Source organism: Hippocampus zosterae, chromosome 17 (assembly GCF_025434085.1).
Source record: "Hippocampus zosterae strain Florida chromosome 17, ASM2543408v3, whole genome shotgun sequence".
In the NCBI taxonomy this organism is placed as follows: Eukaryota; Metazoa; Chordata; class Actinopteri; order Syngnathiformes; family Syngnathidae; genus Hippocampus; species Hippocampus zosterae.
Genome location: NC_067467.1, coordinates 7,934,734 through 7,962,464, shown reverse-complemented (window position 1 = coordinate 7,962,464; position 27,731 = coordinate 7,934,734). Strand labels below are relative to the sequence as shown.

The following is a 27,731-nucleotide window of genomic DNA, read 5'->3' as shown; positions in this document are numbered from 1 at the left end:
TTGAACTAGACAATTCGCCTCCTTCACGGGCGTTTTTTTTCAGCAACACAATATGTAATTGGTGGTTCGTCTTCGACGTGTGTCAGGACTGAAGTTCCTGATTGTTTTAGTGTAGGAACCTATCACGTTTGTTTCTAGTCGATTGTATTACGAAGAGATACATTGAAAGCGGGGATTCATTTATTGAGCAGAAAGAAATCGGACGCAACTTTGACGTATCCTATCGGTCGACGTAATTGCAGTTGAGTCCACTATTGAGACACGTGGAATGCTGACTTCCAAGCTCCTGACTCTGGTTCTGGTGGTCGAGCCTGGTAGGGTGCTACTGGGCATGAAGAAGCGAGGATTCGGGGCTGGGAAATGGAATGGTTTCGGGGGCAAAGTCCAAAGTGAAGAAACTGTTGAGGAAGGAGCAAGAAGGTCCGTTCATATTTTACAAGGAGATGATATTGTTGGTATACAGTATACAGTTCTATAAACTTTTGTTTCATGCATCTCGTCTTAGCAGTAGACTGTCATCACAGTAAATATCACATGCTTAAAAATAATTTGTGTATATGGTAGCGTGTCTTGGGTTATTATAATGAATAAAACATAATATAATGAATAATAAAATATTGTTCTCAATAGTAATATGTATGTTTATTATCCATCAATCTATCCATCAATTTTCAAATCTGCTTATCCTCACTAGGGTTGCAATCGGAGGGCACAGATAGACGAACAACCATATGCGTTCACAATCACACCTAGGGAGAATTTGGCGTCCCCAGTCAACCTGCCATTTGTTTTGGGAATGTGGGAGGAAACCTGAGTACCCGGAGAAACCCCACGCAGGCACAGAGATCATGCAAACTCCACACAGGAACGCTGAAGCTGTGCACTGCGAGGCCGGCGTGTTCACCAGTCGACCGCCATGCCGCCATTTATGTTTATTATTGTATTAAAATGATTTGACAAACTCAAAACGTTATATGAGTGTGTCAAACCTGCTTTGGTCACAGGTCACCATGTCGACATTGTTTCCGTCAGGGGGCCATGATGACCATATAACTGTATAATAACTAGGGATGTTCGATACATTTTCAGACCTATACCAGTATGAATTTTCACTCTTTTGAGTACTCACCATACAGAGTGATTTCACGATAACATTGGGAACACATTCTGTGTGTATGTGTCAATTTTTTTTGAATTTGTTTTTCCTTTTGGGTCAGGGAACTCCTTGAAGAAAGTGGCCTCACAGTGGACATACTCAAAAAGGTTGGAAATATCCAATTTGAAATGGTCAGTGATGCGCAGATGCTCGACGTCCATATTTTTAGGGCCGACTCGTACAATGGAGAGCCAACGGAAACGGAAGATAAGTTTCCACAGCACCAGTTTTATGAAGCTTTTAATTCAGGACATGTTGCAAACTTTCACTTTCCCCATGCTGTAGAAATGAGACCTCAGTGGTTCGACCGTGACAAAATCCCCTTTGACCAAATGTGGCCTGATGACAAGCTGTGGTTCCCGCTGCTGCTGCAGAAGAAGAAATTTGCAGGCTACTTTCAGTTCCAGGGCCACGTCGTCATTCTGAGCTACAAGCTGAATGAAGTGGAGGAGCTGTGAGATGATCGGAAGCTGCGTGGGAGGTGTCGCATTCCTCAGTGCCTGCTGTTCAGCCAACACTCCGAAGTACTGATGTGAAAAATATCCTGTACTAGAAATTGCCATTGCCGTTACACAAGATATTTCATGTGACTGCTGAGGAGGACTTAGACCAAAGCTGCATCCCAAATGGAATGAGTCTGGCGACTTGGTGCCGAAGTTGAAATTAGAAACTTCTTTTCATCAAACCAAAGCTTTGTCTAATCGAAAAAAGCGGCATAGCTTTGTCTTATAGAAAAACAACGTGGCTTTATGCCATATTGTGACATTCACAGGTAACACCAAACCTTTGTGTGTCACTTGTGGATTCTCAGCCCAAAACTGACATGGGGAGTTGAGAACAATCAGATCATAAAATGTACCAAATGCCCATCCTTACACCTCATCACAAGCTAGCATGAAAATCTGCCCCCTAACGCTTGTGAGCAGCCTAAGTGCAATTGCATTTGTAAAGCAACAGCGTTGTTTAATTGCAAAAGTCACTTAATTGTTGGTTAGGAATGGTGGCTCTGCTTTTAAGTGCAAAAAGTAAAGGTTTTTGTTGGTTACACAATTAAAAAACACAAAACAGGCATTTTCATTCTTTATTTCTCAGTGGAGCAAAATATCAACAGATTCATCAGTCATCTCTGAGTTAATTTCCGATAAAATGCCACCAAAATGAATATTTGTGCAGTATTGTTTGGAAGCTGTGCAAATCAGACCAAGTGTTCTTTTTTTCAAGGATGTGTCTTTTTGGTTTTTTTTTAAGAATAAAAGTGTTCCAAAAGAGCTTTGAAACTCATCACCTGGTTGGTCGGATTTTTACTTCACATATTGCACATTTGGAGTGAGAAGTGTAGTGTCATTCCAAAGCTAGACTCGCGTTGAAACGGTATTGTGCATGTTGGAGCGTCGGCCCCTTGAATTAGCTTATCAACTAAAGCACACGTGGGGGTTGTCATGTCAACGATGAGCAAACTGTATAAAACAAGGTGGCAAAATGGGAAGCAAACAGATAAAGATGTGCATCATCTGTATCAAATATCGGAATTCTGGGAGCAAAAATAAACATTTCCCAGGATTTAAATAAAGTAAAATACTGTACTAGATTTTATTCCCCCCACTTGTTATGCAATAACTTAAGAATATAAAGGGCAGGAATGTCCACTATGCTACCTGGTCCCTGACAGCCTGGAGAATTTCCTTCCGCGTTGGCAGTAAAAGTTTAATTTGGACGTTGGGAGCATTAGCCGACAGCCAAAATGTCAAAAGGCCAAACCTAATAAACCCAAATGGAGAGTGGTAGGAAAAACCACTTGTAGTGAAATGTGCGCTGTGCAATTGAAAGCTTTTTTTCTTTCATTTTGAATCCCCGCCTAGTTTCCCTCTTGCGTCACGAACCCATTTACTCGAGGGCAGGTTTCAAGCCGTTTTTCTCAACGAAGAGGCAGCTGAGCTTGGGCTGGAGTTCATTCCACACCGCACCCATCTGGAAAGAGAGTAACATCTTATTTTTCCATCATTTGGTATGATGCTTATCATAGAAAAATAGAAACAAACAAAAAAATCGATTGTAGAGGGGCGGAAAAAATAAAGTATTTGGACTCATCATTTAAGACCTTCCTGACACTCATAGCAGAATATGAACAAAATGTTTCAGATTAAGGTTAAATTAAACGTTTTACAGAGAACACCTCCGTTATTTGTGTGTGTGTGGGGGGGGGGGGGGTTCCACTATCCTGTTATTCGCTGAAAAACTCACCTATTGCCTTGAGGCTAAACTAATCAACTCCCAATCACAAAAATCTCATCTCAATTGAGATATATCCCTTCAACATCGCCGACCACTTACAGCAAAGGTGTCAAACATACGGCCCGCTGGTCAGAACTGGCCCCGAGGAGGTTCAATCAGGATCATTTAACAGTGAAAAAAATGCATAAAAAAGACATGGAATGAATATTTTAATAGGGTGCAATTCATGGAATATCCGCTAGGGGACACATTGTTTTGATCAGAGCAGACAACAACAGCAGTCTCAGTCTAGATCAGTGGTCACCAACATGGTGCCCGCGGGCACCAGGTAGCCCGTGAAGACCACTTGAGTAGCCCGCCAGTGCCTGGACATTGTGATTTGCTAGTAGAAATTATGATTTAAAAATGCAAACATTGGCAGTACTGTGAGACATTTCGAAACACGATCGAAGTCTGACAATTTAAATCATCAAGTATTAAAAATAACACATCCTCATATTATTGAAGGTATTTTGGACAAATATGTTATTTCAGACGTGTATCAATTTGGTAGCCCTTCACACAATCGGTACACATGAAGTTGCTCTCACCCTCAAAAATGTTGGTGACACCTGGTCTAGATTGACAGACCCAACACAGCAGATGCAATTCAGGTTAGGCAGGGATTACATTTAGATTTTATATGCACATGTGTAAATGGTTTTAAAATTCCTTTCTGTATAAATCTTGTTTAATCTTAAAATGCACGACAATATTTTTCAATACCAATTACTTGTTAAAGTTTTGTGCCTTTTTACAATCAGTGGGATCAGTTGCAATGCATATTTGTGAATGATAAAAGTAAATTGGACATTTGTCTAAGTCTTACGATATTACTTTTCTGTACAGACGGGGCTTTGGCGCTATCTTGTGGCATTTTGGGGTGTTTCAGAAAGCACACAAAAATAATACAACAACGTGATGCCTCCCTGCACGTCACCCCCCCCAAAAAAATTTTTATATATATATATATATATATATATATATATATATATATATATATATATGGCCATAGCTTCCGGAGAATAAGATGTGAATTTGTGAATCGAGACCAAGAAATATGCAGGCGATGGCCGCATAAGGGGAAGTATTCTAAATAGAAAGCACATCGTTACCTCTCGGTGTCCTTGCACCTGGGAGTTGACAAAGGCTCCCAGGATGTGGGAGGTGATTGGCAAGTAGGTGAAGATGAGCTGCGTCTCTTGGTGGAGGCAGAACAGAGAAAAGTAATTCCGCAACTCCATGATCTGTATGGCAGTCTCTTGCTAGAAATAGAATCAAAGGACAAGAACAGAAAAAACATGAGCACCCTTTATCAACATTTCCTTTCGTTTCTCAGCGGATAGGACGTACGAGTCTAACCTGAACAATCCGCGATTCGAGCTGCTCCATGGATGCGTGCTCTTTGGGCTGCACGGTGGTGCTCATCATCTGCCTCTTCATCATGCTGTACTTGTAAAGCACCCGCTGATGCTCGTGGAGCACGCCCTTCTCGTGGCGCTCGCACAAGTCCTGGAGTGGACGAGTGATGATTACGTCTCTTTTTTTTTTTTTTTACACCTTCAAGAAACCTAATCGGCAAACGCCAAGAGGCACTCAACTCTGTACGACTGCAGCAAATCCAGGAAAAGATTCAGCCTTTCCACGACATCATCCTCTTCCCGCCTGCCCTGAGGACATGGAAGACAAAGCGATGTTTACTTCCTGTTGCCACGTTGAGATTGGGAGATTGCGCCTTGTTACCTGCTGAGCCGCTTTATTCGAGAGCACGGCAAATTCCACCGATAGACTTTTGAGAGACTGACACAGACGGCTCCAGGTACTCTGTGACGAGGCCAGCGACGGAAGGGACGACGTGTCTGAGCTGAGCGTGCTGTGGATAAAAAGATGACCAAAAAATGACTTCATATACCGTATTTTTCGGATTATAAATCGCACCAGCCATAAAATGCATAATTAAGAAGGAAAAGGTCACATTTTTGTGGGAAAATTATTTGATAAACTCCAACACCAAAAACATACATGCCAACTTGAAAGGCAATTTAAAATTTAAATAAAATAGAAACCACCAGGCTGAATAAGTGTATGATATGCGAACGTTAGGTGACGCGTAAACAACGAACTGAGAACGTGCCTGGTATGTTCAAGTAACATATTAAGAGTTATTCAGATAACTATCGCATAAAGAAGATGCTAACAAGTTCATCAAACCATCAATGTCCCTCCAACTCACTAAATCCAATGCAATCTTCATCCTCTGAGTCACTTTATAGCAAGTCCACCAACTCCAAAGGTAGAAGATGGCAGCGCTTCCTCTTCTACGTCGCTTACGTCAGACTCATCGCGGTTTTATCAACATAGGTCTATAGCGGCCTCTTGTGGTTTAATGTGAAAATAACATGTGAAATGATATAACAATGTGTTAAGAATTTCACCCATAAATCGCTCCAGAGTATAAATCGCACCCCCAGCCAAACTATGAAAAAAAATTGACTTATAGTCCGGAAAATACGGTATAAGAAAATAATTTTCCAGACCAATGGAATTACGCTCGTGCAATAACAAAAAAATACCTGAGCTCCCTGCCAAACATGAGGAGGTCATTGGCGTTCCCCTTGGAACGCTCGGCGATCCTCTCGGCTTGCTCGCGCAGCTTGCAGAAGTTGTTGTGGATGTTCTTGATCAGCTCTCTGCTCACCGAGAACTGTGCCTGGATGTCGGCGGGGAGGTATTCCTGGGGAAACGCGCCAAATATCTCATGAGCTTTGGACGGGAAGCCGCCAGGTCTTTCGATGAATTCACAAACCTTTGCAAGAGTCGCAATTTTGTTTGTCATGAACTCGTCGCCTGTTTTCTTGTAAGCATCACGCAGCCGTATCTGGACATCCTGTTTGTGAAGTGTGTTGAAAATGGAGCGGACGAGGGGGTGGGGGGGGGGGGGGGTAAAGGACAATGAATGACTGGAAGTTGCCATGGCGATATCACTCCTCGGTTTGCAGAGCCAGCAAAGTTTGGACAAAGGAAAAGGCATACCGAGCCGCTGAAGGTGAAGAAGGTCTTGACCAGGTCATCCTCTGAGAAGAAAGGGTGCTGCGCCACCAAGTTGAGGAATCTGCCCAGCGCGCGCCTCCTCGCCTCGATGAAATCCCGCTCGGAAACCGACGTCAAGACTGTGGCAAAAAGCCTTTGTTGCATTACAGGTCTCAGCAAGTACTATTAACTCATTCACTCCCAAAGACGTTTTTGAACGTCTTTTCAGACTTGGTACAGAATTGGCTTGTATTGAATGAGTTAAGTGCTTTGCTGGGCGGTGTGGCCCAACCAGTTAAGGATATGAAAAGGAAATGGGTTACATCGCAATCAAACTGTCAAGATGGACATCCTGTTTTGTTGAAGGAGTGGAGAATGTGGAGAGTTGACACACTGTACCTCCTTTCAACATTCTTTTGGGCGGAAGCGAAGGCACAACTCTGTAGGCGAATTTCTGAAGCAGGATCTCGTGGAAGACGTCGAAGTCGCTGTAGCGTCGATAAACGGACATTTTGTAACGCTGGAGGGAAAGACAAAAAAAACATATCAGATATCGGATGCACTGGTTGTTTCCAATCAGTTTCATTTCAGTGCATTTTAAGAGCCCAATGGCAGTATCGTGCAAAAGTCAAGAATTAAATATTCAGAAGGGTGCACGAATTGAGCCAAGTCGTGACGTTGAAGTCGCTGTGTGTCTTATTTATTCATTTGATGACAAGCAGACCGACAGTGTCATTGGGATAGTGAATGCTGTGTAGCAGTGGTCCCCAATGACCGGTCTGCGGACCGGTACCGGGCCACACAAAGACAAACCTGCAAGCTGTGAGCAAATTTACTCCATCGGATGTGGCGGAAAGATGTGCAGGACTCTAGCCAATCTGAGTCGCCCCTCTAAAATTGCTTTGCAAGTTAGAATAAACAGAATCTGCCACGAAATACAATACAATACATACATACAATACATGCTGATTTATATAGCGCTTTCACAACAGCGGCAGCTGTAACAAAGCGCTTTACAAAACAGTTAACATAAAGTAAAATAATAAACACAACACATAACATAAAACACGGACAGTCATGCAGTTCTAACCGCTTTTCCATCACACGCTTTGTTGTTTGAAATGAAAGAAGAATCAGCAAAGAGAAAGTAATTGTAACAAATAGGACCGCTAAACACGAAGCTGACGAGCAGCCATGACTTCCGAAGATGAATCTATTTGACAAGAGAAGTTCCCCCCTTAGCATTATCGCCAGAGCGACGTGGAGGAAGAAGCTGTTGTGAATGATATACGATTCGTCAAAAAACAGACAATTCAAGCAAGCGGTTAAATCATTTAAACAAGTGGCACCCGAGCGATCATGTGGAAAGCAGGAAAATGTTTGCGCAGCCTGCCCACGTCAACATTAGCAGTTTAGTCGCTAATAACTACCCACCAACAACTGGGTGAAAGCAGCAATTGATCGTGTCATCTTATGATCCTAACGCCCAAAGTAAGATCATCACGTAAAAATGATTCCCGATTGGTCCATTTCTTTATTGCTCATTGTGTTATTTTATTTTATTCTGCATTTGTTGTACAGTAGAATAGCACTGTTTGAAATTAATGAAAAAAAACTATTGAATGAAATGTTTAATTACTCTATAATTATTTTTGTTGTCAGTACCAGTGTTTGAAAACTGGAAATTCAAAAGTCGTGAAAAAAAAAAAGGAATAGAGCATACTTGTCTCAATTGGTTCGTGACACAAAAAAGTTGGGGTCCACTGCTGGACAGTAGCATGACTCCATAGTGATGTAAACGTAATGTATTATACAGTATATTATATCCTTCATTTCATTTTCTGTCTTCTTAAAATGTAACTTTGGCACACGTGTGGATTTACATTCACAATACTCAAACAAAGATGTAACTGGTCAAAAAGCTAAAGCTATTCATTTCCGACGGTTCAATCGCTTCCTTACCAGGGTGGTGACCTGGTACTCCACATGCTTGAGGAACAGGCCTTTCTTCTCCGGTATGAGCTCCACCTTGACCGCATCTCGGTTCAGCAGCCTGTCCAGGTTTAGGGACAGCGTCAGCACGTCCTGCTCAGCTTCCTGCATCCTCAGCGCGCGCAACTCACTTGGCTCCCCCAGCTGAGGCTTTGGAAACTCTGGAACGCACATAGCCGCACCCCCCTCAACTTCTAATATTTACACGAACGCGGCTACAAACTACGCTACTACTCAGCTATAGTGAAGCAATGCCTCACATGTAAGGAATGCCGCTATCTCATAGATTGGACAGAATACGTGCGGGGGGGACTGATCTTTCATTCACCACATCCACATGCATTCTGATATGGCTAAGAATTGAATCTAATCTCCTGCAAAAAAAAAATCTGAAAACTTGTTGTTGCACAAGGAGGAAGTTTCAGGCAGTTGGCTATGATATAGACCACAACTGAACTAGCAGAGAGAGCCTTAAATAATACCACAAAAGACTTGACGCAACCTTGGCAAATGGCTACCGACAGTCTGTGTGTGTGTGCGTGTGTGTGTGTGTGTGTGTGTGTGTGTGTGTGTGTATTGAAACCTGCACGATTTTAAAGGAGAAATCAAGTCAAATCTGATCAAGATTGTGTTAGTGGAATATTAATTAAACATAAAAATCCACTTGTTTTTATCCATCACAGGGCGGCGGCCATTTTGCCACTTGCTGTCAACTGAAAATGACATCAGAGTGCCTCCGAGTTCATTCAGGTAACGACCAATCACGGCTCACCTGTTTTCTGTGTTTGGTCGTGTGACATCTGTAAGCCAAGCCGTGATTGGTTGTTATGCGAGACATGATCAACTGTGATTTCAGTCAACAGCAAGCGGCAAAATGGCCACCCAAAGAGATGGATTGAAAATAAATAAATAAATATAGGTATTTACCTGGGTAGATATTTACCCTTAATTCATATTTCAAAAATGCAATGTTAATCATACTACCGTGTTTAAATGAGTTGTGCGGCATGAGCATGTGAAGATTTACTTGATTTCACCTTTAAATAACGTATCGAGAAAAACACACTCACACACACAGTTAATCATTTAACCTCTACTAGCATATCAACGAATCATTGCCTACATACAGTTCGGTTGTATTGAACTTTTTCTTGCAGCGTCTTTGCGTTTAATCTTCAAGAACTGCTTGTTTTTTAAACTTTTGAGGTCCAGTTTTTATTTAACTTGTGTGAAAAACAGTACAATGTTGTTTTTGTGTATGTTGGGGTTTTTTGCCACTATATATTTAAGCACGGTGTTAATGTTCGAGCTGTGCGCAATGTTACAGTGGTTTACAATAATATGAAATATACACTCGCAGTCAAACATTTTGAAACAACGTACAGTATGTACAGTAGTATTAGATGGAAAAGTGTTTAAAAACATGACAGGTAGTATACAACAGGTAGTTGAATACAACTTCCCTTGTTTTTGCCTAAGAGGCCTGCTCTGCTGATATAGTTTTAATGTTGGTCATGATGGTGATACTTGGAGAGCAAAGGATTTTTTTTTCGTGATCTATGCTAATTGGAGTAAGTTTGCCAAACTACAGCTATAGACAGATGCTCACTGAGCTGAATCTCAGGCGTAACGATAGTTTCAATGTCCTTTTTGATTCTCCCATCCCCTCCATAAACACACACACACACACAAACTGGTACTTAAATAGGGGTGTAATTTTTCCACCCCACTATATGTGGTCGCAAGATGAGCCACCAAGAACCTTACAGGGGATGGCTCAAACGAACCTTTAACAACCATAAGAGTGACCAAACTACTCAATCAGCAAAACATTCACTTTTCACATCGTTATCCACCTTTTATGTAGTTCTCCAGGACTTTGGGACCCGGCTGCTTTCCTTGCTGGGCAGCAGCGATTAAAGCAAGCGCTTTGTAGAGCGACAGCTTGCTCAGGGATCCATCGGCACCTGCGTCAACGTGTTGGGCGATCTGAAAGTGGGACCAAACAAAGAGGGTCAGTGACAAACACGTCACCGTCCCACAAGTTATAATGTGATTGCAAAGGTATGCACACCCTCTTGTAACTGGAATGTTGCTGTGTTCAGAATTAACCAATCACAGTAATACTCATTGAATGGGAGTCAACCACAGGACCATACAAGTGCGCCTGATGAACCTCAAATGAATTTCAGATGTTCTAGGAGGCTTTCCCTGACTTTTGTTTTTCTTCTTCTAGCAGAAGCCTGAAACATGTGTGCACACTGACTGCCATTTCCTGTCATTCATAATCCCCTCCACCAGTCTAAGGCACCAATGTTTAAAGAAAAACAGTCCCACTGTACTTAACCTTTTGGAATCTGGGCCATAAAGTTCAACCTTGGTTTTTATCAGACCGTGACACATTTTCCCCTGCATTGGTATTGGCAATTTTGCTGTGTTCTGAGTTTAAATGGGAAACATCTAATTTGGATAGCCCTAAGGTAGACCAAGGAAATAGCAGCATTTGATTACAGAAATAGTATGAGCGATGTAAAGGACAACCCAAAAACGACTCTCATGACAACGGCAACAAGGTTCAGTGGACCTGAAGTTGGTCGTGAACTTGAACATGGGTACGACGCACTAAATTACAGGATGCAAACCACTCATTAGCAAGAAGAAGGCCAGAATCTAACAAAAAGTACAAAGAGGAGCTTTAGAGAGTTGTGTGGATTGATGGGATGGGAAGAGGAGCCGTAATAAAGAGGCACAAAACATTTAACCCAAAGTGCTTGCTGCATAGAAAAACGACATTGTATAGCACCTCACCTGGGTTTGAATTGCCTTGGACAAGTTCGTGCTTTCGAGTAACCTTTGAAACACTTCACCTAGAACTCGCTCATCGTTTGGGCAGCAGACGGCCTCGTACACCTCCCTGTAATAAGAAGGAACTGAGCCTGCAAAGGAAAAGACGATGGTTAGATTTTAAACACGTAAACAAAAATGTACAATCTGCCCTTCAAACCATCTGTGTTTTAGACTGCATGTCCTCTTTGAGTGGCAGGTGAGTTGGAGCCTACCCTGTTGAAATTCAAACCCACTACCACAGTACACCTACGGACAATTTTGTCTTCAATGAAAATTTGGAATGTGGGAGGAAGCCCATGCAAGAACGAGGACATGCAAATTACAAACAGGAAGGCCAGAGCCCAGATTTGAACCCAGGAGGTCGACGTGGTAACCATTCCATCATCGTGTTCTGCCCCATCATCAGAAATCATATTATGACTTCGACCTCAGCGTGTGACAATTATGACTTACCGGTAGTTTATGATCAACTCGTTCATGGCGGCTCACCTAGCATAATTTTCACTTAAATCCTGGCATAAAGTGTACAGTTAGCTTTCCCTCTGCAACTGCATTTTTATGTAAAATAGCCTAACACATCAATTTGTGTAGTGGAATTATTACCATTATAATTTGGCTGCAACAGCGCACCGAATTAACATCACTCTTTAACGAAACGGCATCAAAACTTCATCGGTTTGCTCTTTTTTTTTGTCAGTAACATGCAGGTGGAACAAAAATACAAGTTCAAAACACCGAATTATTGTCGTTACTTCAACCGAGTGACTCCACGCCCAACGCAATCGTTGCAACTAACTTTAGCTTCGACGGTTCTACACACGCTGCAAAAGTAAAAAAAAATAGTTTCGAAGTTACAAATGAGCGCAAAAAAGAACGACGCGAGTACGAAATGTACATAGTGTACCTTCATTGATCTCTTCAGCCATGGCTCGGACTATCATGTGAGCGCAAGAGCACCTCCATGTGATTTCCTGCAGAAGCGAAAAAAACTCATTTATTTCTTAAAGTTGTAGTAGGCTGCTTCTGGTGTAAAGTCCATACGACAAATGGCCACAATAAAGTGTAAGGCTGTCAGCTGGAACGACAAACGTTTTGTGAAGTTTTAAAATGGTCTTTGTGAAAGCGCTTGTAGCTAATGCATCCAATCGTATTTATTCCACATGAAGCGGGTTTGCAAATAGCTTTCATACTTATCAATGACGGATTTCTGTCTTCTGTATACTGTATCTTCGGGCAGTAGGCAGGAGACACCCAGAACCAGTTGCCAGCCAATCGCAGGGCACACAGAAACGAACAACCATCCGCACTCACACTTAGGGACAATTTGTTGTGTTCAGTCAGCCTGTCATGCATGTTTTTGGAATGTGGGAGGAAATCGGAGTACCCGGAGAAAAAAGGGGCAAGCCCGGGAAGAACAAGCAAACTCCACACAGGAAGGCTGGAGCCGGAATCGAACCCTTGATTTTGTATCAGTAAGTTAAACATTTTCTCCCAAATGTAGGCCTGTTTAGGTGAACACAAAGGTTGGTTATATGTCACAGTATCTCCGTTGCATGAATGGCAACAGGTGGATACTGAGATTTATTGAATCTTCTGCCATCTAGTGGAGGAACATTTAATTGTTCTGCCTGTCAACTACGTCTAGTGTAGATTGAAGCAAGGTACATTATTTGAAGGAAATAAAACAACGTTATACCTTAATGTGAAATTGGATAATTTCCTGCGACACGCCGGATGATCTCATGGCATACTGATGTGAAAAAGAATTCCACATCATTATGTTTGTACAAAATTAACAAGAGAGTTTACACCTGCAGACTAGTCGTTTTTATGCAGTAAAAAGATACCAAATTATGGTTTATAACATTCCGAACTAGTCAGCCACTAACCCATTTCATTTGGGTCGCAGACAGCTAAGTTTCCTCGTAACTTCCAGTGGCGTGTGATCTGCCTCTCCCGGGCTCTTGATATAATGTCACAGCTATAGTAAATACAATTGTTTTGTGTTTTATTCTATTATAATTTGACTGAGCAGAGTGCGACGGTTCCATTTGTCAGCATCATTTACTGAATTTCCTAAAAAGAAAACAAACCATTGATGTTCCTCTCACTTAGAAAGAGATCAAAACTGACATACGAGTCACGTAATTTTAATCCTAAATTTTGCTGTACCCATTTTAGTCGAGGGCAGTACAATGTCCTAGTTGTTTGTTCATCTGCCTCGCAGTTCTGATGTTCAGGTGATAATTTCGACTCCAACCGCCTTGCGGAAATACATGTGCTCCAGTGGCGTGCTGAAATCCAAATGTCGTCAAAATACAATTCAATACATTTATTTATCAAGCGCTTCCACGACAGCTGTCGCCGCAACAACGCGCTTTACAGAGCATTTAACCGAAACTAATACAACACAACACGTGACATCAATCATTGACAATTAATACAGTCTTTTGGATTGGAATGGTTTGGGTAAACTTCATTGTCAAACATTGTTTAACAAAACACACAAAAACATTTCAGCTCTTTGACAGTCCGTTGTGTTTGTATTTTACAGTTTAATTTTGTAGCATTCAAGTATGTTAATAAATACAGCAACAAAAAAAACAATAACAACGATGCGGATTCGACGTAATGTATTGCTTTTGGGCCGAGATCAAAGAAATTGATCTGAAATTGCCATCAGCACATTTTGGGCAAAATAGCCATTGCTCCGACGGTCCATGAAAGTATCTTCATCCCGCAATATGGTAGATTACCTGTTGGTGGCGCTATTGCATCATTTTGGATTGATTATGGGAGGAGTAAGAGAGGTGGATGTGAGTTGACTTGAGTTCTTGACGATTCGTCAGCTGGCGGTGTAGTCCAGAGCGGCTGCGTTTGCGCCAGACTTTAGTCCGGTCGCTTGCTTGTAGAGGCGACCCCGCCGCGCTGGAATTTAAAAGCGCTAGCGACGAATCGCGCAGGCAGCTCCCGACGACTCCACGACGCACAATGACGAGAAAAACAAAAGAGACTTGTTGTCTTCGACCGACCAGCAGCTAAACCGGCTAACATTAGCCGACGACACTGAGACGGGGTACGAGCACTTGAAAGATTTATTTTGTGACGGCAACTAAACACGTTGTAGTTGTCGTTTCGCTAAAGCTAAAGTAAACTTGCTAACTAGTCGCTGGTGATGACGAGCTGACTAGGTGATGATAATAACCAATAGCTCGAAACTAGTCTACTAACCCATTCGTGAGAGAACAATAACATATCACAAGCTGCTAAATAATGCATGGATGCTCTGTGGAGGATGCCATTTTGAGTAGGTTGTAGTCTGTTAGACATATATATTTATTTATTTATACGTCAGCTGGTTTTCGATGCGTTTTCCCCCTCTGACAGACTTATCCGGAAGGACCCAGTGTGCAGCCTCGTCTACCTAAAGCCGAACTGGGTTGACTGTCGGTTACCCATGGCTGCTGTGGTTGGTTACACGCCACCGTGGTGGGTCAACCTGCTGCACCGACTTCCACGTTTCAGCTTCAACTTGGAGCAAACGAGCAGCGACTTTCAGCCGTGGAAGTGGACGTATCAACAGGTACACATCCATGAGCATCCTCTTGCCATGGTCTGATTGATTTATGGGTGGATTTTAATTTCCAATTCAGGATTAAAGAGATTCCTTGGTGACAAATGACATGTGAGCACCTGTTATTCTGCTTCACCTTTTGAGACCAGTCACCATCTGTTGACTTACTATATCCGTCTTTCGGGCCTATTCCAGCCTGAAGACCAGCTGGTATTGTCTAATCCAGGCCGAAGCAACCTTTGACTTGGGTGGGGGTCTCCTGGCCATTGTTTTCTTTCTCTACATTTGGGCAATTTCTTGAGGAATGATTGTTGAATGTAAAGGTTGAATTATCACTACATTCAGGCAGTTGAAGAAGAGATCTTGGAGCGCTTTACTACCTATTTCTTCGTTGTTTCCTCATTTGACATTTGGTCTTCATTTGTTCACAGTCATACTTCCCCTTTTTAAGTGTGATTCAGATCTTGATTCCGATTGAAACAGGAAGACACTACCCAGACATGCGTCATCATCTTATTGTCTTTTTACTGACACTCATAAAGCGAGTACTCTCCGAGGTGGACTTAAAAGTACACAACAAGCTTTTGTTTGGCTTCACACATCTGCCAGTTTCAAACGGAGTTGGCACCTTCTGACTTTGTTGTCCAATGCCCGGAGGTATACCTCAGCATTCCAAATGTGAAAACTAGTAACCGCTACATTTACTTAAGAAGCTTTTTGGATCAATCAAACTTGTGGTGTAGTTTTAATGCAGCATACATTTTATACTTTTACTTGAATATTTAAAAAGAAGATAAAATACTTTTATTACGTTACATTGACCAAAGGAAAAGTCTTCAGCTCCACACAGTACTGTAGTACGTTACACAGTGACTGATTGTAATGAAGCATTGCAGAAATAACGTCTGGGTCATGAGAAAATTAAGATGTTCGCGAATGTAGTTGATTGAAGATCATTTCTTGTGGCTGATTTCTTTATTTACAGTGATATGATAAAATGAGGACAATGTCGATTTGCATTACTGTACGTACTGTATTGCTCTAGTTTGACTTTGATGCTGACACACAAAAAAAGGTTAGATAAGATAAGAAAACCTTTATTACTCTTGCAATGGAGAAATTCCCAATCCACAGCAGCAATGTTATGAAAGGAAGAAGTCGGACAACAAAATATAGCGGTTGCCGGAAAGGCAGCCACTCTCGCGGCGCCATTTTGAAGTCAAAATAACAAAAATAACACAACACATAGGACACAGACAGTCGTGCAATCTTCACCAATTTTCTGCATATGCTTTTTACCACTTGGTATGCATTTTTTTTTACTCTTACCATTGTAATTATTTTGAGCATGGGTGTGTCTAGTTCATTTGGAGTGTGCACAAGCTCCCTGAAAGTACATCGACGCACAGCCAAAAATTTTGAAAATTACCACCTGAACATTTTTTTGCGGTTGGAGCAATTCATACGTTCTGAGTGCCGTTTCTCTCCCGAACACTCAGGTAGTCCATTATCCTGACATTGTCGATTTAATGGAATCCATTATAGCTCCGTTACTCTATTGTCGACAGTCCATCCTGTTAGTTGGAGGTGTGGCGCTTGCCTGTCTGGCTCTGGACCTGCTGTTCCTGCTCTTCTACTCCATTTGGCTGTGCTGTAGGCGCAATAAGAACCCGGACCAACCCTCGGCCGACTGCTGCTGCACCGCTTGGTGCGTCATCATCGCAACACTCGTGTGCAGGTAAACGCAAGACAGCCCATGACGACGTCATCCAAAGCGATTGAAGTGTGACCCTTGTTTTCGCATGACACACGCACTGATGCCAATATTTTCCTGGTGCGTTTCATTTTGGTCAAAGTGTGGGATTGACCATCTGGACTTGCGTTGTTGAGCATTTGTTTCTTGGTTTCCGCCATATGTTGATGGACTGTTGGTGAGCCAGCATAGCTGATTCAGCAATGTACAAAAAAGGCCTACAGGACCCCAATGAGGACATGTGAGGGCTGTATCACAATCAGTCTGTCCCTCTACCCGGTTGCTACTAAAGTCGTATGCCCCCACCCACCCCATTAATAGTAAACAAGATACACAGGAAGCATTTGGGTGCAGTTTCACGCAATATTAGAAAAGCTATCCATAATTTCACTGCGGTTGGGTTTTTGTTTTCTGTTTTTGCTCTTTTCCACCCCTTCCACAATGCAGAACGTGAGAGGAAGAGATTAGCCGGCCAGGAAGAGGGAATACGCAGTGATGTACACCACTTGTCTGTTCTGACTGACTGGTTCTCATGACATTGCCCCTCTTGATTAGAAATGCCACCGTGCTCTGGGTGGATGTCACCAAAATGTCAGAATTGAGAGAAAATTCTTTCAATTCAAATTGTTTCATTGTATATTCAGATTATTTGTTCTGATTTCTAAGCATTTATTTTTTCAGAGGAAATATATTAATAGTTGTAATCTGTTTTATAGATAGTTTCATATTAGGACCGCACAAGCATTTTAATTTGAATAATTTCCAAAGCTTAGCAGTGTGAAAACAAGTTCACCACAGTATCCGTGTATTTTCTATTGCACTTGTCTTCTAGGTGAGCTGGATCTTATCCTCAACATGGATGACAATTGAAAGAAACAATTGGAATGTTTATTAATATTGTGACAGAAAGTGAAAAATGACTCGCAATATTGAGGAATATGACAAATGCTCACTGAGGCTGCCTGGCTTTAACTTACGAGATTCTGCCTGCCTCTTTTGCTCCTGTAAATCAACCCATAGACGAATTGTACGTTATACTACAGAAAATAACATCCCAGTCCCTCCCCCATTGCTGCTTTTCTGCAACCCGAGGCCTCTCTCTCTCCAAATACGATCTGATAACCCAGCCAGAGGGCCGTCTTTGTCAGGACTGAGGCCTTCGGGGCGTACATACATAAGGGTCCGTTCTGCTGAGTTTCCATGGTTCAGTGTCGGGTGTTTGAGGCGTCTGAACTGACAGGGTTAATGTGGGGTTCAACCCCCATGTCCACTGGCTTGCCACCTCCCTCGCTCGCTCTTGTATCTGCCGTTTGTCTTTTCAAGCAAATCCCGACCCCCCCCCCCCCCCCCCCCACACACACACACCAAACCCTTCTCACCACCCTGTCTCTTCCTCCTTATTCTCTTTGTCAGCGCCGGCATTGCTGTGGGTTTCTATGGGAACGGTGAGACATGCGACGGAGTGAATCGGCTGACTTATTCCCTCCGCCACGCAAATCGCACAATCACTGGTGTGCAGAAGCTGGTGAGACTTTGATTAGTGAATAACTCACTCATGGTTATTTTCCTACTTAACCGCCACAAGACCTGTTGTGCATTCCGTCATCTAATTTGATTGTCCCCTGGTCGGGTGCAGGTTTCCGACGGCACATCCTCACTGAACGGGACAGTACATGGCAGTCTGAAGGTGCTTGAGGTGCAATACTCCCATCACACAGACTCCCAATCAATCATCCGAAATCTGAAGGACCAGCTGGACAAGCTGGTCGAGCAGATGGTGAAGATCCCTTTCTGGGACAACAGTAAGAACCCAGTCTCTCTGGAGGAGCTGGCTGTCAAGATCGAAGTGTACGACTGGTACAGGTGAGCTGCTCAATAATAAAGAGAAAAATGAAGGAAAACATCTTTTAACTTATTCCGTACCAGCCAATTCTGGACCAAGTCTGAGAAGACGTTTAAAAACGTCTTTGGGAGTGAATGAGTTAAGAGATTTACCATTATCGTCGTATGTGCAAATGTTTGTCCACTTACACCACCGCCGCAGTATCGCGCGTTGGGTGTCTCATTAGCTTGAGTCGTGTGGGCGACAAGGTGATTGAGGTAATGGGCACAGATGCTATCTGGGTCTCATTTTTTTCTCCTTTCTTTCCACCCTGACGGTCACTCAGTAAATCATCCTACACATCTGTTCATCTCTCTTCCTCGTTTGCTTTGGTATTATCTTGCCTTTGAAACTGATGAAAGAAAGGGGGAACATTGACAGAGGAGGATGAAGACAAATTAGAATGTCATGATGACGCCATTGACCCAAGTGCCGTGTGTTCCAATTACTTTTGGGGGGAGAAATGTGTGTGGATACAAACTGAGGTTTTACAAGATCATTTCTGGAGTTGAGTAAACTTGTTACAGCTGTTCAAACGAAATGTATCAGCCCCCTAATTTTTAGGCTTCATCCTCTCAGGTGGCTGGCCTACCTCTGTCTGCTGCTCTTCGATGTCCTCATTTGTCTGCTGGTGCTGTTCGGCCTCATTCGCAACTCCAAGGGGACGCTCATCGGGTAAGTCGCGACGCAAGAGGCACAATGACGGTGACACTGCAAGTGATTTGTGGCCAAGTGATTTGAGGACCTGGAACGACGCTACGTAAAAGTCCCCAACTCACCTTCTCAATGTAGTCAAGTCAAGATCTTTCATGCCCGATAAACTTGACGCCACCCGTGTGCAGCTGGTAAACTGAAGACACTTTGTGGCACGGCACGCACACACTCCACTGCCACTTTTATATTTCGAACAGTTGCGTATGATCTCCGAGATTTATTTAAACATGGAAAGCTATGACTTACTGCGCCGTGCAAGATGCTGATTGGTCGCCATATTAGGTATAAATTCTGCCTTTCCAAAAGTACAACTGGCCAATAGGTTTTTGAAATGCACAGCATTTATCTACACCGCAAACTATAACTGTATTAATGAGCGTAATGATAAAAATGAATTCTAACAGGTTCAATCAAACGCAGACGAAAAGTACCTTGGTTCCATAACATTGTCAAGAATTCATTATTGGGTATTCCAACCCTCCACCCATTTTCCACCCAATAATACCTGAGTCGTAATAGCAAAATGTGTACAGAGATGTACAGGCAATATTATTTTATCAGGTGCATGACTGATTAAATATAATTACGATCAATTTTTAATAGTTTGGTTCCCCTCACACTCCTTTAGGGTGTGCTTGTTTGGTGTTGTGGCTCTGGTGGTCAGCTGGGCCTCACTGGGGCTGGAGTTGGCTCTCTCCGTGGTGAGTGTCCGCTTCTGATGTCAATATCACACGAAGGTGGTGGTGGATTTCCTTTTTTTTTTTTTTTAACTGGTCTGACACCCCCCCCCCACCCCCCTTCCCTTCACATTCCCCTAGACCTCCAGCGACTTCTGCGTGGCTCCTGACACATACATCACCCAAGCGGTTGCCAGCTATCGAGTAGTCCATAAAGGTATTGGTCACTCTCTTGTGATGATTTATGGGCCCTATTTTTTTTTTCACTGTGATCACTTTTTTGGGGGGGGGGACACTCATGTGAGTGAACCACCAAGTCTCGCCCCCCTGCGCTGCTCTCAATGCTGTGATTATTGTGCAGCAGTGAAAATGGCATTGTTCTAAAGAGCAAGGCTTGTCCGCTGCTCATAAAAAGCCTCTCAAAGTGGCTGCCAACAGTGTTACAGAGCTGCTTTTTCAGGCTGAATAGAAGTGTCGATGCTGCAGCTCGTTTTAGTAATTGCCTAAATGATGGCATGGTTGTAAAAAGGCAAATTTTACAGAGAGCTCTGTGCAGAGAGGTTGAGGCAAGTAAGGTGAATGAAGTCAGGGAAGGGATTATCGAAATATATTATTATGGGTATCAAGTAAAGTTTCCTCTCAAAAAAAGTATTGGTGTAATTGTCCCCTTCACCTCCGAAGGCTTCATGACTGACAAATGCAATCTTTTTCTGTGCTTTGACTTTGACAGGAAAGATATTATTTGAATGGTCTCGTGACTATTTTTCACATCTCATCTGCTTTCCTCCCACACTGCAATCGTGTCAGTCAGCTAACAGGCTCATAATCCATATGAGTAATGGCTAAGCCTTTTCACAATTGGAAGTGGTTGCATATTAAAACAAGCCTCAAAGACAAAAATCGCATTTGAAAAATGCTGCAGGGAACGGGACGATTAATTTTTTTTTGTTTGTTTGCTTATTTATTGTTTTGCATCACTCAGCCAATGTCGAAGCTAGAGCACAAGTATTCCCTGTGTATGTTCTCATCCATCACAAATGCTTTGTTCCGAGATTCATAAGCGCAACAGAACAATTGTGTTGACATCACAATGCGAGTATGCCACATTTATAGCTTTGTTTGGTTTGGTGGCCGAGAACATGCCCCAGTCAAACTGACTTGAGTAATAACTGTGCTGATCTTGATACTGCGTTCTTGTGGGTTGAAACCTTGGCAAAGAGACATGCTCCATATCATCTTGAACTTGTCAGGACTTTTTAGCCCCCAGTGTAAACAAACATCGTGTTCGACTATCTTGCTTTGGTGAGACACAAAATGTAAGACGCCACAAGCGTGGATGCACATCCTGTGACTTAAACTGATGTGCCGATTGAAGAATAGAAAGTACTATCATGTACATGTATTCGCTCTTATCACTTTGTCGCCCGTTTCCACAAGCTTTCCACCAGTATGCGAAATCTGGTTTCATCTTGTCTGTTTTATCCACAGAAATCCTCGAGTACTACCTAAGTTGCGATTTGGAGCTAACCAACCCCTTCCAGCAGGTTTGTTGCTTCTCACAAATCCGATGTAGTTTGAAGCTTCTCACGCTCTTTTACCCTGTTTTGCTGACGCCATTGAAATCCCCGCAGACAGCATTAAAAAAAAACACGCATTTTTCTGTACAATGTGGGGAATTTGCTGCAAGCGGGTACAATGAATCACTCCCAGTGCCTCAGACGATGATGCACAAGGACAACAATCCCATTCTGCAGCATTTCCTGCGTCTTGCTTCGCCGGGTTTGTGTTGGAAGCCAAAAATGGGACATCCCTTCCGCAACAAATCTATAGTTTGACTTCATGAATAAATGAAAGCCTTTTGAGTACTTGTCGACATCTATTGTTAGCACCAATGCTGTGAAGAAAAGGATGCTACAGTGCCTCCGGTGTCTATCTTGCATCGAAAACCTTTCATCATGCTTTCACATGACTTATAAATGGACGCAGCACCAAAACTAAAAATGTCAAAGTATAACAAATGTTCTCTTTCAGAAGCTTTCTGTGAGCCACAAAGCGCTCGTCGAGTTGCAGGACGACGTGCTGCAGCTTCTGAGCTCCGCCACTGGGGAATACAATCTTACTCGGGTAGGTCTCGGTTATACTTCTGACTGGACAGGCACGTCCATGTTGTGGCTTATCATTGTCATTCGTGATGACGGGCAATGAAGCACAGCGCACTTGCTGACTGACCACCTGGGGGGCCTCGCATTATGTCCATTTAGCTACATTAGTCATTCGTTCAATACGACGCCGCATTATTGTCCTGGCTGTGTGTTGACGGGCACAAAGTGGAGCTCACATTTCACTCTGCATTTCCCATGCACAGAAATGTGCTGAGCTGGTAGAAGCATTTGTGCGAGGCAAACAGACACGTTAGATACTAGAACAGTTGCGAGGACGGCGTGACGGGTAAATAAAATTTAAGTACCGGTACAGTTGCCTTGCGATATGAGTGCTTGACAGCGGATCAACTAACTTGACAACAAACGGCAGTTTGTCAGGATAGAATTGGTCAGTATTGTTCCAGAAAGATGCTTCAGGCTTGTAATCGCCGCTCTGTTTTGAAGTTTGTCATATTAATCATCAAACACAGAGTTACACAAAGTCTATAATACAAACACGTAATGGGGAAACGCCAAAGGCCTCATTAGCATTATGTGGCGCTGTTCTAACCCTTTAAGAGTTGGATATTGGAACACAAGCGGTGCAGCAATACATGGGGCCAGACAATATAAACAATACACACATGTATATATTCGTTATCATCTGCCAAGAATGACTGATATGAATTCGCAGGGCTGCGTGATGGATCAATGTCAATATTTATAGTGATCTTTAGAATGTTCCCATTGTATAGAACTGAAGCATCACCACTCACTTATTTTGTTTTTGAGCCTTTCTTGGTTGGAAGTCACTTTGATCCACGGTTAAGCTCATTTCTGCATATTTAGAGGGTTTTCCCCCTCCTCTCCCAACCCCCATCGTTCATTTCCAGGCAAGTTTGGAGCAGATCCAGCGGATACTGAACACGACTGAGATCAGCCTTCATCAGCTCACCGCGCTGGTGGACTGCCGCAGCCTACACTTGGTGAGTGAGCCGCGATACGGAGACTCGCAGACATGCATGGGGGCGCCTCACTCGTGGGAAGGTGGCCCGGCCGGCGCTGATGTGTTGTGACATCGGTGCAGTGCAGCTCAAGTTATATAAAGCCACCTTTCTTCCGTGCTTGCTCATCTGACTCCGCTTGTCTTCACAAATAACCGTCCTCACGCTGGACTTCCTGTCCAACTGAAAGCGGCCCGAGGATGAGGAGTCGCTCGGTTGCATCCAAATTCCAAAACGGCCAAACCTTCCACCCTCCTGCCGCATTACCAAGCCATGCATGCAGGCTGGAGATTGTCGTGTAATGTGGGGGAGTGTTGGGCTTTTTGGATGCCGGTGAGAAAATGTGCTGCTTCCTGTGTGTGCCTGCGCGCCAAATGTGAGCTCAGCGGTTTGACCTAGTTTGAATACAACGTCTAAGAACAAATTGCAGCCTCCGTGTTATAACCCGATTGTTTCAGTCTTTATGACATTGGTGAAACCGGTGTCGCTGACATGTCCGCAGGACTACGTGCAGGCCTTAACGGGTGTGTGCTACGACGGATTGGAGGGCCTCATCTACCTGCTGCTCTTCTCCTTCGTGACGGCCCTCATGTTCAGCTCCATCGTTTGCAGCGTGCCTCACACCTGGCGGAAGACCCGGTAAAGCACCTCCGAACCGCATCTCAAAAACAGCGCTTGTCAAAACTGCTTGAAAGCTTTTCAGCTGAGGTTTTATGGCCACTCGCTCCTTTGTACACTTAGTAATGATTTATGACGACAAGCCCATCAATTAATTATGGCTTCATAAACATTTATTCCAAGGCCTCGTTTTGGAATGGCCACAGGAAGGACAGTAAACGAAGAGAACCATTTTTGTATACAATATACCCTTCAAAACGCTCTACACCAGCTGCATCCACAAGTACTCAGCTCTGAAATTTTGACAAGTCGGCCTAAATGTGTCGCAGCCACTGCCAGAGTTGATGTCATCTTGCACAGCGGGAAGGTGGAATGAGTCTTGATGCCTCTGTCCCAGCAACCATGGTCATGTTTCGCCGGAAAGCGTTCACACAAGCCCAGCTGTCCGCCATGTACTCATCAGACCCCCTTTGGAGCAATGGGGGGCGGGGGGGGGGGGGGGGCATTCATCTGTCTGATCACAGCTGGAGCTTCCTGTTTTAGCAGAGGCCGCCTGTTTTCCACAATAGTCCATGTTAAGCGCGGAAGGTTTGTCTCTCATATTCAATTAAGGTCAAGTTGGCATGTGCTAAATCATCAGATGAAAACACGACTGGTGGAAACTTCACCTTTTGCGGCGTTTACCTTTTAATAAGTGTTGCACTTGAACCACATGTGAGGTATGTTAGTAGGTGCAAATGATGTGCTTGCAATTTAAATTCTATAGTAGCCAGTGAAGACTACCCATTAGCAACTGTCTAAGAACAAACATAACAAAAGTGACCACGTGGGCACCCTTTGGAGGGTTTTTTTTTTTTTTACTGGGGCAGCAGCTCCCTCTGGTGGCCCCTCACAGTGTCTTCATTTCTTGGCAGGTTGGACGATGTCAGTGACAGCGACTCACTGGGCCGCGGCGGGAGGCAGAACCAAGACAACCTGTACCGCGTCCACATGCCCAGCCTGTACAGCTGTGGCAGCAGCTACGGCAGCGAGACGTCCATCCGCGCCGCCGCGCATACCGTCAGCAACGCGCCCGTGACAGAGTACATGTACGTGTCATTTTGGGTTTTAAGCGCGGGGTTAGTTAAAGACATGGCAAACAATTAGTTTTTTAAAATACATTTATAAAATACATTTATCTAATACTTATTTGGATTATTAACAATTCTCGGGATGAAACAAAACACTGCAGAAATATTTTGGATTTTCAGATCAATTTTTTTCATTTATTCTTTCAGAAATGTTGATGTTCAAACAATTGTTAGATGATTTTTCTCTGTTCACAGCCCCTCCCTTTATTATTACTGTATTGTTTTTTTAATTGCCAGGCACCTTTCTGCAAATGGCCTACAGGCTGTTTAAAGCTAATGCACATGATTGAAAAGTAGCTGCTCCAGTCAGTATGTGCAGCTGTTGCTCTCCACTTTGAAACCAAATAATCTCACAGGTGATAGGGTCATTGGGCATGATCTTCTCCACTAATCTCCACGTAAAAATGCTGCAAATAAATGTTTTTACATAACTTTACTTCGACACAACAGTGCATCTTTCCTCACTTTTGACCTCCCTGCTTTTCCTCCAGCAGGGCTCAGAACGCCAACTTGCCGAACTCCCGTATGGAAAACACACCCTTGATCGGACGAGAGTCTCCGCCACCCTCTGTGAGTTTAAACCGGCCAATCGGCCTCTTGCTACCGACGCATCTTTTCGCCACGTTTCCACCAAGCGCTATGGTTCAGCTTGGTGCATAACGTCCTGATGCTGTTACCGCAAAAGAAAGTTTACCAAAAGACAAACGGGTCATTTATTTTGCTCCTGCTTGCACATTTTGATAGAAAGTATTGATCCAAGCGTTTGTCGGAACGTGGCTATTTAGAACCCTCATTCTGAAAGATCAGACAATAATTCCATAGCATTTCGAGCAACTAAACTGCAAGGTGAAAGTTCTCAGGTTCCCCTTCTACCAGCACCTCCAATCCAAAACCTCTAAAAGCCACCCCCACCCTCTCCCACCTCCCAACGATGCCTCTGTGTCTGACCTGGACACTGTTTCACATTTCTTCTCTACACTCTCTTGTCATCTTTTTTTTCTCCCCCCTCCTAACCCCTCTGCCGATCCGTCCAGTTGTATTTGACTCCCGCCCACACTAACAGTGGTCACAGCTGGCAGCTAAAGCCTTCGGACAGCTCCAGATCGTTTTGGTAACCTCATCTGCTTTGCTAACAGGTACACAATATGGCAACCCCTAACCCTGTCCACAGTGACGAACCCTCCCCCACCTGCCAACTTTCCCCCCGAAACCAAACTCGACTCCACAGTGTCCCACCTGATGTTTGTTGCCTGTGGCCCATGACCCCCAGGCTGCATGTTTCCCCTCCCAAATGCGAGCAATGTCCCGGTGGATTATCCCTCTTCCCTGCGCTGTAAATATAATCAACAAATCAACAATTTCATACATTATCACCATGAGGCACATTTTGACATATTTGAGGAGAAGTGACATAGCAAAAGGGCATTATCAGTAAAACCCTTTTTTTGTAAGTAACCTGCATGCAGGTGCAATGTCAATGTCTTAGAATACCACAAAAGTTTTCATTCACTTCATTAGTTCATAAAGTGAAGATCATACTACGCTGTCAGTCATCACGCGTATGAATTTCCTTTTTTGAATTGAGCGACTATAAAACGCAAAGTACACAATATTCCACCTTAGCGATGCGCCTGTAGGTAAATTATTCAAAGCAGGTTTGCATCCCAAATGTTGAACGACAAGATTTATATGGAAACAACAACATGACCTTTGCGAGGAGATGTATTATGCATTTTTATTTTGTAGATGCTGACATTTCCCAGGTATCTTAATAACATGTCTGTGACTTTTCACCTTGAGTCAAAATACCCCAAAGATCACAGCACACACCATTTGCAGTCTGTTGTTTAGAGCCGGCCACTGGCAAGGCAGCAGTTCATACATTAAACGGTGTGTTAAGTGCAGTTGTTTAATATCCCACTTGATGGGCCACGCTAAGAGCAGAAATGCAAAGCGGGCCAGAATATGTCTCCTTAAAAATCAACAGACTACACACACTTCCTTTTCGTAAATTGTGCCGCTTCTGTGTTTGGATCAGTAGTCTCCTGCAGTGTTTCCCAACCTTTATTGAGTCAGGTATTCATTTCGCATACATTAGAAAAATATAATCAATCTCACAATATAGCCCCCCACCCCCCAAAAAAAAATGCTGAAATAATGACTCACAACTCTGTGCCTGATATACTAGCAGAAAGCCGTGACTTAAGTTTGTGGTATGAATAGCAGCATGTGGACGCCCAAGTTTATTGTACCTGCTGCTATATAATGAAAGAGCACAAAGGTCTCTCACCTGGTTGGGAAATACTGGCCTACTGCACCCCCCCCTGGTGTTTTAGCTTGAAAAGTCACCAGTTTGCAGCCATGATGGGCGGTGCATGTGCAACTTCTGTGTCCCCACCGCACCCCGCCATGATGAACTTTTCTACTCATTGTAAAGAGTTTTGATGCTCGGGAGTGTCTCTCATTCTCTGAGCAATTCTATTTGACTCATGTTCTGTTGGTCATGTTTTTCTCCGTCTGCTTCCCACTCGCAGTACACCTCCAGCATGCGGGCAAAATACCTCGCTAACAGGCGACCAGAGCCCAACCCCCCCGCGTCAGTTTAGCCGGAACCGGATTCAAATGGCTGACATCTTGAAAGCCACACCGCCTTGTTTTTTGTTTTTGTTTTTTCCCTCCCCTCTTTAGTGGCTTACTGTTATCATCTCATTGGAAGAGCTTTGGATCGCTCTCACTTGGTGCTCACCTTTTAATCACGATTCTTACCGTCAAATCAGGAGTCAATTTACTGGAATTGATGAATCCTGAAACCTAACAAAAGGAGCAATTTTTTTTTTTCTTACCTGAAGTATGAAGACCTTTTACAGAGCAGTGGATCAGTCTCATCCCGATCTTGACTGATTTGACATTTCACAGTGTCTTTGCAACTTGTCTTAACTCTG

General features: G+C 43.4%; 3 protein-coding genes across 5 annotated transcripts; 2 read left to right on the top strand and 1 right to left on the bottom strand.

Moving 5' to 3' along the window:
- nudt1 (nudix (nucleoside diphosphate linked moiety X)-type motif 1) lies at positions 1 to 2,424 on the top strand. Its single transcript, XM_052049038.1, has 3 exons — positions 1 to 420; positions 1,218 to 1,364; positions 1,443 to 2,424. The coding sequence occupies exons 1-3, from the start codon at positions 269 to 271 to the stop codon at positions 1,612 to 1,614; spliced, it is 471 nt and encodes a 156-aa protein (XP_051904998.1). The 5' UTR covers positions 1 to 268; the 3' UTR covers positions 1,615 to 2,424.
- Positions 2,224 to 14,155, bottom strand: snx8a (sorting nexin 8a). Its single transcript, XM_052049006.1, has 14 exons — positions 14,053 to 14,155; positions 12,201 to 12,267; positions 11,258 to 11,385; positions 10,306 to 10,438; positions 8,420 to 8,610; positions 6,857 to 6,977; positions 6,461 to 6,597; positions 6,234 to 6,314; positions 6,001 to 6,161; positions 5,171 to 5,300; positions 5,029 to 5,097; positions 4,790 to 4,939; positions 4,543 to 4,692; positions 2,224 to 3,124 (listed from the first exon to the last, which is right to left on the bottom strand). Exons 2-14 carry the CDS (start codon positions 12,235 to 12,237, stop codon positions 3,041 to 3,043), a joined length of 1,572 nt encoding a protein of 523 aa, XP_051904966.1. The 5' UTR covers positions 12,238 to 12,267; positions 14,053 to 14,155; the 3' UTR covers positions 2,224 to 3,040.
- Positions 14,131 to 27,626, top strand: ttyh3a (tweety family member 3a). Of its 3 annotated transcripts, none has more exons than XM_052049003.1 (15): positions 14,131 to 14,372; positions 14,684 to 14,879; positions 16,439 to 16,608; positions 18,037 to 18,148; positions 18,260 to 18,486; positions 19,085 to 19,180; positions 19,848 to 19,920; positions 20,038 to 20,113; positions 21,385 to 21,440; positions 21,928 to 22,020; positions 22,931 to 23,023; positions 23,544 to 23,680; positions 24,574 to 24,747; positions 25,281 to 25,359; positions 25,824 to 27,317. In XM_052049003.1, the coding sequence occupies exons 2-15, from the start codon at positions 14,754 to 14,756 to the stop codon at positions 25,902 to 25,904; spliced, it is 1,593 nt and encodes a 530-aa protein (XP_051904963.1). In that variant the 5' UTR covers positions 14,131 to 14,372; positions 14,684 to 14,753; the 3' UTR covers positions 25,905 to 27,317. The 3 variants fall into 3 exon arrangements, with proteins under 3 accessions (XP_051904963.1, XP_051904965.1, XP_051904964.1); XM_052049005.1 differs by lacking the exon at positions 25,824 to 27,317 and adding an exon at positions 27,324 to 27,626 and having other exon boundaries at positions 14,232 to 14,381; positions 14,682 to 14,879; positions 25,284 to 25,359; XM_052049004.1 differs by lacking the exon at positions 25,824 to 27,317 and adding an exon at positions 27,324 to 27,626 and having other exon boundaries at positions 14,232 to 14,381; positions 14,682 to 14,879.
- Positions 27,627 to 27,731: the final 105 nt, after the last annotated feature.